The sequence below is a fragment of the Elephantulus edwardii genome, unplaced genomic scaffold, assembly GCF_000299155.1.
Source record: "Elephantulus edwardii isolate Elephantulus edwardi_28Jun2011 unplaced genomic scaffold, EleEdw1.0 scaffold00100, whole genome shotgun sequence".
Taxonomy (NCBI): Eukaryota; Metazoa; Chordata; class Mammalia; order Macroscelidea; family Macroscelididae; genus Elephantulus; species Elephantulus edwardii.
Genome location: NW_006399850.1, coordinates 6,554,674 through 6,566,594, shown reverse-complemented (window position 1 = coordinate 6,566,594; position 11,921 = coordinate 6,554,674). Strand labels below are relative to the sequence as shown.

General features: G+C 37.3%; 1 protein-coding gene across 1 annotated transcript in view; it reads right to left on the bottom strand.

Moving 5' to 3' along the window:
* The window catches only part of GEMIN2 (gem (nuclear organelle) associated protein 2), a 30,660-nt gene extending 19,117 nt beyond the window's left edge, over positions 1–11,543 (bottom strand). The window contains exons 1-4 of the mRNA XM_006891569.1: positions 11,407–11,543; positions 11,018–11,102; positions 2,225–2,314; positions 1,878–1,937 (exon numbers count right to left, since the gene is read on the bottom strand). Coding sequence (XP_006891631.1) covers positions 1,878–1,937; positions 2,225–2,314; positions 11,018–11,102; positions 11,407–11,543 — 372 coding nt within the window. The remainder of the gene's footprint in view (positions 1–1,877; positions 1,938–2,224; positions 2,315–11,017; positions 11,103–11,406) is intronic.
* Between the last annotated feature and the right edge of the window lie 378 nt (positions 11,544–11,921).

The following is an 11,921-nucleotide window of genomic DNA, read 5'->3' as shown; positions in this document are numbered from 1 at the left end:
AATATGTTTGCCTTAGAGAGAGTAAAACCAGGCTGTTCCTTGGAGGCAAGGATTTTGAAGCTCCATCTCACACACTTTGGGCATATTACAAGGAGAGACCAGACACCCCTGGCCCCAGTTATTCTATCAATCCATCTCCTCTGGGGTCTCCTCCTGTGCTGTTCCTCCACCCTTCCAAGCATGATGTCCTTCTCCAAGGATCAGTCCCTCTTGGGACCAAAGTATGTGAGTCAGAGTATCAAAATCCTAGCTTCCAATGAGAAACTTGGCTTCTCCTCTCCAAGAGAGACCTTTTTGTTTTCTTGGCAATCTATGGTATGTTCAAGACTCTTCACCAGCATCACAACTCAAAGGCATCAATTCTTATTCTGTCACCCTTAGTCAATGTCCAGCTCTGATGCATAGCAAGTAATTGTAAAGACCATGGCCTGGATCAGGCATGCCCTAGTCTCCAGACTGACACTGCTCCTTCACAGAAATCTGGAGAGGTCTCTAACAGTGGGTGTATCTAATGGAATTTGTCTTTTGATTTCCTGACTGCTGGTGCCAAGAGTGTTGATTGTGGAGCTGAGCAAGCTGTAACTGTTAACCTCAATCTTTTCTCCATCCATCATGCTGCTGCCAACTGGGCCAGTGGTGAGAATCTTTGTCTTCTTGATGTTTAGCTTCAATACATATGAAAGACTACAGTCCTTGACCTTCTGCCACAAGTGCTTCAGGTCGTCCTCAGTTTCAGCAAGAAACGTATCATCTGCATAATGTAATTTGTTATTAAGTCTTCTTCCAATCCTGATACCACATTCCTCCTCATAAAGCCCAGGCTCATGAATTATTTGTTCTGTATCTAGAGCCAAGAGTTGTGGAGACAGGACACATCCCTGATGCACTTCCTTCCTGATTTTGAACCATGCACTGTTTCTCTGCTCTGTTCTGAGGACTTCCTGGTCCAACTATAGGTTTTGCATAAGCACAGTCAAGTATTCTGGGATTCCCATTCTCCTCAAGGTTAGCCACAATTTGTCGTGATCCACAAAGTCAAATGACTTGCAGAGTCAAAACTTTTGTAATAAAATAAAATAATAAAAAATAAATAATAATAAAAAGAATAAAAGTAAAAATTTTTGTGGTAAGTAAAACTGGAAAAACATATTAACTTTTTTACTGGTTTTATACTTTCTGGGGTAGTAAAATAATCCACGGCCAATGAGTAGGTTCCAACACAAAGTGACCCTCTATTGGATTTATGAGGCTGTATCTTTAAGGGAAGACAATGTCCATCTTTCTTCCCTGGACTGGCTGGCTGTTGGATTCAAACTGCTGTTCTTTTAGTTACCAGTCTTATGAACATTATGAACTATACTACCAATGCCCCTTAAAAATAAAGGAGTGTCCTGGGTAGAGGAAAGAGTTCAGCTATTAATTAAAAGGCTGGAGGTTTGAGTCTGGCCATCTACTTCTGAAAAGTCAGCCATTATAAATCCTGTGGAGAAAACAATTCCACTCTGACACATGTAGAATTGTCCTGAGTCAGAACTGACTCAATGGCAACTGCTTTATCTTTCCTTTCATGACTGTAAGGGAACTCTAGTGGCTTAGTGGGAAAAGAATTGTGCTGCCAACCCAAAAGTACATGGCTTGAACCTACCAGCCACTGTGTGGGAGAAAGACAGACATTCTCCATCCGTGTACACAGATACTGCTCTGAAAACCTACTAGAGGGTCAGTTATGACTTCATAATATACAACAACAACATCGTGATTATTAATGGTCATAACTGTGATCATTAATAATATGGATCAAGCAAATGAATCTTTAAAGACTAGAAGAAGTAAATGTGGACTATTTAAAATAGACATATATTGTACAATTTACATACCATGGTCACATTACTGTCCAACTGCTGTGACTTCCAGTGACTTCTATGCTTGTTCACATTCTAAGAGGAAAAATGTCAGTGATTTCCAGAGAATGAATGAATAAAACTAGTCTCTGCACAAAATTCTAACAATCCTAATACCTGGAAAATACGCATCAAGCTATCCTAATACCTGGAAAATACGCATCAAGCTATGCTTAAGGGTTACAATAATAATTTGGAAATTGCTTCATAAATATTCTTATAGCATCTATATTTCAGATCCACGAATCCTGTCTTTTCCTATTACAATTTCAGAGCAGAAATAAATCAGAGGAAAAGATTGAATTTGATTTAACTAAATTTACCTGTCGAACAGTTGAAAACTGTGCTACTTGTTGTTGTTGCCACTGAAGTGTTGGGGAATACCCTTCAGGAGCAGGTTGGCAACCTGAAAGCTGGAGATCAATCAGAAATGTTACTGTCAAGGGTTAGTGTTACAACTAGAATCTCATGCCTGTAAAGAGTAAAACAAGAATTAAAGTAGAATAATTAACACTATAAAAGAGGGAGCTCTTTGATATGATAGTACACACACACACACACTAAAAAAAAAAAAAAAAAGAGGGAGCTCTGGTGGCCTAGTGGTAAGAAGGTGCACTGCAATCTCAGAGGCACCAGGTTCGAATCTACCAGATGCTCTGCTGGAGAAGGAGGGGCAATCTCAGTTTTCTAATACAGTACATATTTTATAACTGATCACATATTGAAATAAAACTGTGTGGTCACTTTTATAAACTGCATACATAAAACACCATCTTTCATCAACTATACCCTCCTTAAAAGGAATTTTAGGAAGCCTTATGGAGTTTGAATTAAAAATATCAGATAAAAGAATTATTTATAACATAAAGAGAAAATTCAATGTAAAAACAACGGTTTTCAATGGGAGACAGACTCCTACCAGAATAGCTAAAATTGAAAACACTGACAATATCAACTGCTACTGGTAGGACCAGAAAACGATATACACATTTTGGAAGATAGTTTCTTTCACAGTTAAATATATGCTTACTATATGATCCAGCAATTGACCTATTAGGCTTTTATTCAAGTGAAATAAAATTTATGTCCATACAAAATGCTGCACCGGAAAATTTAGAGCAGCTTTGTTCATAATTGTAAAAAACTGGAAACAACTAAGAAGTTGCTCATGAAGTGAACATACAAGAGAGTATATTATTTAATGATAACAAGAAATTATTTATCAAACTACGAAAAAAAATATCAAGGAAACATAAATGCACACAACTAAATGAAAAAGCTACATACTATATGATCCCAACTATCTGATATTCCAGAAAAGGCAAACTTAAAAAGATCTAGGAAAGATCAGTAGTTGACAGTATAGTTCAGGGTAAAGTAGGGAAGGATGAATAAGTAAAATAGGACATCTTAAGGGTGGTGAAGGTATCCTTCAAAATCTTGCAATGGTGGCAACACGGCATTTGCATTGGTCAAAACTCACCAAATTATACAAAACAAATAGTGAATCCTAGTATAAACTGTGGATTAATTTCTGCTCCTCAAGCCAGATATGGGTACCACACTAATGCTATACATAGTAGTAATAAGAGAAACTTGTGGGTTAGAGAATGGGAGGTGTATGAGAATCCTGGACTGTCTACACAATTTTTCTGTTAACCTAGAATTGCTCTTATGAATAAAATGCATTCCTTAAAACAAAAGAAACTGAAAATACAACATACCAAAACCTCTGGGATACAGCTTAGGCAGTCCTCAGGGGGCAGTTCATAGCAATAGGAAGACACATAAAAAAGGAAGAAAGAAGAAAAATCAATGCTCTAACTCAACACCTTCATTAAACAGAAAAAGAACAACTATCTAATGCTACAGCCTCTGGAAGAAAGGAAATTATAAGGGCAAGAACTTAAATCATGAGATAGAAAACAGAAAAACAACTGAAACCCTCAATAAGACTAAGATCTGGTTTTTTTAAAGGATCATTAAAATTGACAAATCATTGGCCAACTTAACAAAAGAAATAAAAAAGATGTGGATAACTCGATTAAGAAATGATAGAGGTGACATCACAAGAGAACCAGATGAAATTAAATCAATATCGGGATGCTAAGAGAAGCGATACTCGGATACATTCGAAAACTAGAGGAAATGGACAAATGGACAAATTCCTTGATACTTGATGCCCTACCTAGATTGACCTGGACATTGCAGAACACTTGAAGAGACTCATCACCAAAGAAGAAATTAAACAGGTCATAAGATTTCCAGAAAAGTCCTGGATCAGGTGGTCTCACGGCTGAATTCTACCAAATATTCAGAGAAGACTTATTACCAATTCTATTTAAAGTATTTTAAAAAAAATAGAAAAAGATGGAACACTCCCAGAATCTTTGTATGAAGAAAGTATAACACTAATACCAAAATCAGACAAAGATATTACCAAGAAAGAAAATTACAGACCAATATCTCTTATGAATATAGATACAAAAATCCTTAACAAAATACTGACCAATACTGACCAATAAAAAAATAATTAATATAAATGTTTGAGCCTACTAAGCTTTTCTTTCCTTTTTTTATGAATTTTAATGAACACTTACAGAGATTTTGGATTTTCATTCATTCATTCATTCATTCATTGTTGCACTTTTCTGCCTGCCCACCCCTAGCCCACTAAGCTTTAACACTGAGGAAATGAATTCAAAGTAGTTTTTCTATTGAAGGTAGACATATGTAAAGAATAAATATAGTACTATATGTGCTAAAATATATATTATATATTAAGAGAGAAAATATTACACTGAAGACTCACCTTTTACGTCAGTCTCAGTTTTTAAAGGATAGCATAATGTAAAAATTTAGCTTGTATTTATATATCTTTTCTCCTTCCGTCAGTAACTGCTACTTAGTCAAATCTGTATTTTATGAGATCTATAGATTCATTTAACATTTTGCTGGTTTTGAAATAATGAAATAAAGCTGAATATAACTTGCTATTCATACAACAAGATTTAAGGATGTTCAATTTTTAAAAAGTTCCTTTGGTTCCCTTTAGATTTATTTCTCTTTAGCTAATGAATAGATGGAACAGTTGTGGAGGCACCCAACCAAAGAGTGCATATGCTTTATAGAGGTAGGTTTTAATAACAAAATCCAATCTGATCAATGGGAGCTTTCAGAAAAATTACCTTTTTTAAAATTATTTTATTATTTTTTGTGTGTGTACCATCAAATCGGATCTGACTGGTACAGGAGGAGATTGCGCCTCCTTCTCCAGCAGAGCATCTAGTGGATTAGAACCATGTACCTCTGGGATTGCAGTGCAGCTTCTTGCCACTAGTCTACCAGAGCTCCCTGAAAAATTACCTTTTTAAAACCAACCAACCAAAAAACAAACACTTATTTTTTTAGGTCTAGGGAAGCTTCCTTCCAAATCTTAATGTCAGTCAGACTACTTTCCCTTCTTTTATACCATTTTCCATTTTTGTTTATTATATATTTTAGCCATGTGGAAATAAGAATGAGAATTACCTGTCTCCTACTTAAGTCAAAGTCTATAAAACAATAGCTGGAAAAATTCTAAATAGTCTATCATGAAGGTTATGTTGGAATAAAATAAGAATGAGTAAAAAAAAAAAAAAAACAAACCCACAAGTGACCAATAGAATCTAATAGACTATAAAAACCCATAGTTTATCATGACCATGTGGGATTCACAACAGGTATGCAAGAATGGTCCAACAGAAGAAAAATAATCAACATATTTCATTACATAAACAAGGCAAATAATAAGAACCACATGATTGGAGCAAGTGATGCCAAAAGGCATTTGACAAAATCTAATATCCCTTCCTGATTAAAACACTAAGCAAAATAGGCATAGAAGGGAATTTCCTCAACACAGTGAAAAGTATATATGCAAAACCAAGAGCCAATGTCATTTTCAATGGAGAAAGATTAAAATCATTCTCCTTGAGAAGAGGGACCAGAAAAAGATGTCCACTGTCACCACTCCTATTTAATATTGTATTGGAAGTACTTGCTAGGTCGGTATGACAATAGAACAAAAGATCCAGATTGGAAAAGAGATGGTGAAACTGTCACTATATGCAGATGACATGATAGTCTATACAGAACACTTCAAGGACTCAACAAAAAACTGTTAGAGCTACTAGACCAATTCAGTAGTTGACAATACACAAAATCAATATACAAAAGTCAGTGGGATTCCTCTACAGTAACAAAGTGAACTCAGAAAAGGAAACCAAGAAAGCAATACCTTTTACAGCAACTAACCACAAATTGAGATACTTAGGAATAAACCTAAGTAGCAATAAAAAAGACCTTTACAAAGAAAACTAGAAAACACTTCTGTGAGACACAATAAAAGACCTAAAAAATTGAAAATGTTGCCTGTTCATGGATAGGAAGATTTAATATCGTGAAAATAACAATCTTACCAAAACCAATCTACATGTCTAACACAATTCCAATACTGATAGCAAATTTATTTTCAAAAAGAAAGAAAAGACAATTGGGAAGTGTATCTGGAGAAGAAAGAGACCTTGAATAAGCAAAGAACTTCTGAATAACTAGAATGAAGTAGGAAACATAGTACTCTGATCTCAAAACCTACCATACAGCTATACCAACTAAAACAGCATGGTACTGGTACAATGACAGGCACATAGATCAATGGAATAGAATTAAGAACCCAGAAATTAATCCATCAATTTATGGTCAACTGATATTTGACAAGAAAACAAAACCTATCAAATGGGAAAACAACAACCTCTTCTTCAACAAATGGTGCCGACAAAAGTGGACCTGTAGAAAGTTGAAGCAGAATGCACACTTCTCATCACGCACAAATCAACTCAAAGTGGATGAGAGATCTAGGGGTAAAGCCCCAAACCATAAAGATCATAAGAGACAAGGCAGGATCAAGCTTAGAAGGCTTCGCTCATAGTATAAAAAGGCTGACAAATACAGCCAGAAATACACAACCAGGAGAGGATAAAATTGATGAATGGGACTTTCTAAAGATTAAATCCCGGTGCACATCAAAAACATTTTCCAACAGAGTAAAAAGAAAACCTACTGACTGGGAAAAAACATTTGGCAATACTATCTCAGACAAGGGTCTCATAACAAAAAAGTTTACACAATCCTACAGGGCCTTCACAAGAAAAAGACTGATAACTCTATTACAAAATGGACAAAAGCCATGGAAATGAAATAATCTTTCACAGAGGAAGATATTTGGATGGCTAACGGACACATGAAGAAATGTTCAAAAGAGAGAAGCAAATCAAAACCACAAAGATATATCATCTTACTCCAGTAGCAGTGGCAAAGTTTAACAAGACAGCAAGTAATAAATGTTGGAAAGGAATGGAGAGATAGGAACTATTATACAATTTTGGTGGGACTGTAAGACGGTACAACCACTCTGGAAGGCAGTTTGACATTTCCTCAAAAAAGATGAACACTGAAATTCCATATGACCCAGCTATTCCATTACTTGGAATATATCCCAAGAAAATTAGAAATGAGACACAAAGATTTGCACACCAATGTTCATAATAGCATTATTCACCATCCCAAGAACATGAAAACAGTCCAAATGTCCAAACACAACTCGACAGGATTAAGAAACTGTGGTACATTCATACAATGGAATACTATTCAGCATGCAGGAGCAATGATTTTGAAAATGACAACATAAGTTAGGAGGGGCTGGAGTGCAGTATGCTAAGTAAGCTAACTCAGTCTCATAGTGACAAATAATATATGAGACCATTATTATAGAAATGGAAAGATAACTAGCAAAACGGGTGTGAGGATCCAAGGAGGCAAGAGGATGAGCAGGGGGGTGAAAATGGGCGGGGGAGGGGGGGTAATCATATTGCTGCTCAATTTTATGGGTATAGATAGAGAGGGATGGGAAAAGGAAATGGGAAAGATCCAGTGTGAAAAATAATGGTTGTAAACTTTGTAAGCAAACCAGTACAAAATAAAAATTTATTTAATTTTTTTTTTTTTAGTGAAAAAAATTTTAAATAAATTTTTTATTATTTTGTGTGCGTGTACCGTCAAATCAGATCTGGCTGGTACAGGAGGATATTGCGCCTCCTTCTCCGGCAGAGCATCTGGTGGATTTGAACCATGTTTCTCTGGGATTACAGTGCAGCTTCTTGCCACTAGGCCACCAGAGCTCCCCAAAAATTTATTTTAAATAAATAAAATGCATTAAAGTATTGAAAAACTGAAAAAAAAAATTAAAAAGAAAAACTGCTGTTCTGACTTTTAATTTTTAAAAAATATTTATCTTATATTGGTTTGCATTCAAAATTTGTATACATTGTGTTTCACACTTTTCTTAATTTACATTGTGTTTCATACAAACATTCCCATACACTGTGTTTCATAAAAGTAATCACCATTGAACCAAGCTCACCATTAAACCATCTGGTCCCAATGCATCCTTCCCATTTCCTTTAACGCCTCCCTCCACCCACCTAACAGTGCAACCTTGTGATCACCTCCTCAGACAGTTGACTACTCTTTCTTAGTTCTCTTTGTTATTTTTTGGTCATTATGTTTCTTTTTTTCCCCCATAAATATAAGATACATAATTCTTTGTTTATTCTGTCTTCTTTAAGCAAACATATACTGTACATGAGTAAAGATATGTTCAATCTTCTGTTGTACTTCCAGTGTTTGGCACAATTTAGATGCTTAGCAAGAAATGTGCTGAGGAAATAAATGAAAATAGCCACAATGTGCAAGTAACTAGAAAAAGATAAGATACCTGGGTCTCTATGGTAAGAAGTTGTGCTGCCAAGCGTAAAGGCACTTGGTTTGAATCCATCAGCTGCTCCATGGGAAAAAGATGTGCAATCCTTTCCTATATGATTTACTGCCTTTGAAAATCTGCTGGATGGTCAGTTATGCATCAGTTCCATGAAACCAACTCCAAGGTATATAACAAATCTTAACAAAAAGGCCTGGTGATGTACTTTTTAGGGAATTGCGCTGCTAGCCCAAAGGTTCTGCCTCGCTGGTGATTTGAATTCACCAGCAGTTTACCCAGAATAAGGTGGGAAAATCCTTCCTATGCTATTTAATACCTCCAGAGGGGATCAGCTATGAACTGGTTTCACCTTGTTGATGAATTTAGTATTCTTAAGAAAGGGAACTCTGATGGGGTAGCCTTTATAAAGTTGTGTAATGAAAAGGCCAGCTTCCTGCCAGTTTCAGTCTGTAGAGAAAGATGGACAGTCTCCTCTCATGCCATTTATAGTCGTGGAAACCTGCTGGAGTCAGCTGTAAGAATCTTTGTGAACAAGTGAGACAAAAATTCCTCAAGAAAGGTTTTGGCAGTTTGCTACAGTCACTGTGTCAATCCACTGTGATCAGGGCCCTCTTTTCTCTGCCAACCCTCCACATTTCCAAGCATGATGTCTTTTTCCAAAGATGAGTCCCTCCTAATAAGAACATGCCCAAAGTATGTGGGATGAAGCTTCACCATCTTTGCCTCTAAGGAATGCCCTAGTTGCACTTGGCCCAACATGTTACTTGTTTGTTCTTTTGTCAGTCCATTGGATATTCAGTACTCTTCTCTAATACCACAACTCAAGACAACAATTCTGTCTTTTCTACTCAATGTCCAAATTTCAGACACAAGTGACTGAAAAGACCACGGCTTGAATTAGCTGCACCAGTCCTTAAACTGACTTCACTGCTCCTAGCCACTTTGGCAAGATCTTGATAGCAAGCTTTTCCAAAGAAATACAAATCTTTGGCGAACTCTGGTGGCCTAGTGGCAAGAAGCTGCACTGCAATCCCAGAGGTGTGCAGTTCAAGTCCACCAGATGCTCTGCTGAAGGAGGAACAATTGCCTCCTGTACCAATCAGATCTGATTTGACGGTACACACATTAAAAAAATAATAAAAAATAAATACAAATCTTTGTATTTTGGTTGACTGTGGATCTAAGTGGTACAAATAGCCTGACTGGTGATTTTAATCCATCTGCTGGTGCTTCAGAAGAAACACTTGGGGATGTACTTCTGAAAGATAACTATTTGGAAGATGGACAGCCCTGGTGTTCCACAAAAATAAGAATGGTGAAACTTTATCTCACATACTTTGGGCATGTTATAAGGAAGAGCCAATTCCTAGAAAATGATAGGCTTATAAAAGTCAAGTCAGTGAAGGGAAGGCAAACTTTCAGAGAACTGACACAGTGACTACGATAATGGATTTAAGTACAGCAGAGACTGTGTGTATGGTATGGGACCAGGTAGATTTCAATATGTTGTACATACTGTCACTGTACATTGGAGCTGCCTCAAGGGTACCTGCTGTTGCTGTTGTGTATCATCGCGCTTGAAATCGACCCACAGCTGACCCTCGAGGCAGTACATCACACAAGACTGCTCATCTTTTGCCTGCGGAATAACGGGTGGATATAAACCACAAACCTTTGAGCTGGCAGCAAAATTCCTTACCACTAAACAACGAGAGCTTCCTTCAAGGATACCTAACAATATGGAAATCTACTGAGTGCAGTTCTACTCTGAAACCCATGAGGTCACAATGAATTGTTCTGATACTCTTAAGAAACTGAACCCAGTGAAATTAGAACATGGTATAGACACAACTCTGAAACTGGTAAACCACACTGAATAAAAATCAGTGCAATAAGAATTATGAAGACTGAACTGAAAAGTTTCCTATAAAAGAAAGGGTACAATATGGTGAACACGATGTCATGAAATCAAACGCTTAAATATGTTAAATGGCAAACTTTTGTGTTTATTTTACTGCAACAAAAATAAGTGTACCATTTAGTAATTCATGTAAGCATTTCTTCAGGCCTGAATCAGCAAGCTATCCAAGCTTCCACAAGTGACAAGATTACTGACAGCATGGTTTCTAAGTAGTGAATACTGTCCTTCAAAAAATAAGCACAAGTAGATGTTTAACTCTTGTACCAGTGAAACGTTACTTACATAACTGATACTGTCAAAATAACACAGAAAAGCCTCAGACTTTTAAATTTATTGGAGGGGGTGGGCGGAAATCCCTAAATTGTCAGTACCACTCACAGAAACATTCACAGTTTGCTTCCTTTTCAACTTCTTTGGATCAATTTGAGCTACCACAACATCTGGACATTGGGCTGCTTCGAGCCTGCAAATAAATAATAAACGCAAGAAAATTACTACTGGGCTTTGTTCATGTGTATTTAAGCAATCAATTTCTAGAGCTCATTATTAAATCAGAAAAAAAAATTCCTATCTGCAAATGGGGTGGCTAACAACACATTTCTGAAATGATAAGGTTTAAAAATAAAGGAGCACAAGAAGTAAATAACCCAAGAAGCTTGATTAGCCCCGAACTCCAAGGAGGCGACTTTCTAACCAGAGTAAACAGGGGCGTCGTATGCAATGCCCAGAGGACGCCCAGCCCACCCACACAGGGTCAGATCACTCACTGGACGCGCCTCAGGTATTCCTGAGGGGTCTTCGGGGGCACAGAGGGATCAAAACCTTCTGTCAAGTCGCAGGGCTCTACAGGCAAGAGGCGGGGCATCAACTCTTCTACTACAGACTCCATCGGTACCCACGCCATCGCGCCTCACTCAGGCACCACCGCGCATGCGCCCAGGCCAGGTCATTGCGCAGACGCACAAGCAAGAAGGCTCCTTTGGCGCGGAACCAGAGGTGGGCGGGGCTTGGGGTGGGGAAATGATTGCGCAAACAGAGCGCTCGTTTCCGCATCTCCCGCCCAATCGGGTTAGGGGAGCCTTTGATTGTGTGCTGTGTGGCAACCTAACTCTTTGTCAGACTTAAGCATTGTCTACAACTGCTGTGCATCTTTTTTTGTTAGTATTAAATTTTCTTACTATAGTTACAAAATGTTATATCATACGATATTTGCTTTTATGATGTTGAAGAATAAAACGTTTTTTTGAGCGTAAGATCACTGGATGTGGAGAGTCCTTAAATA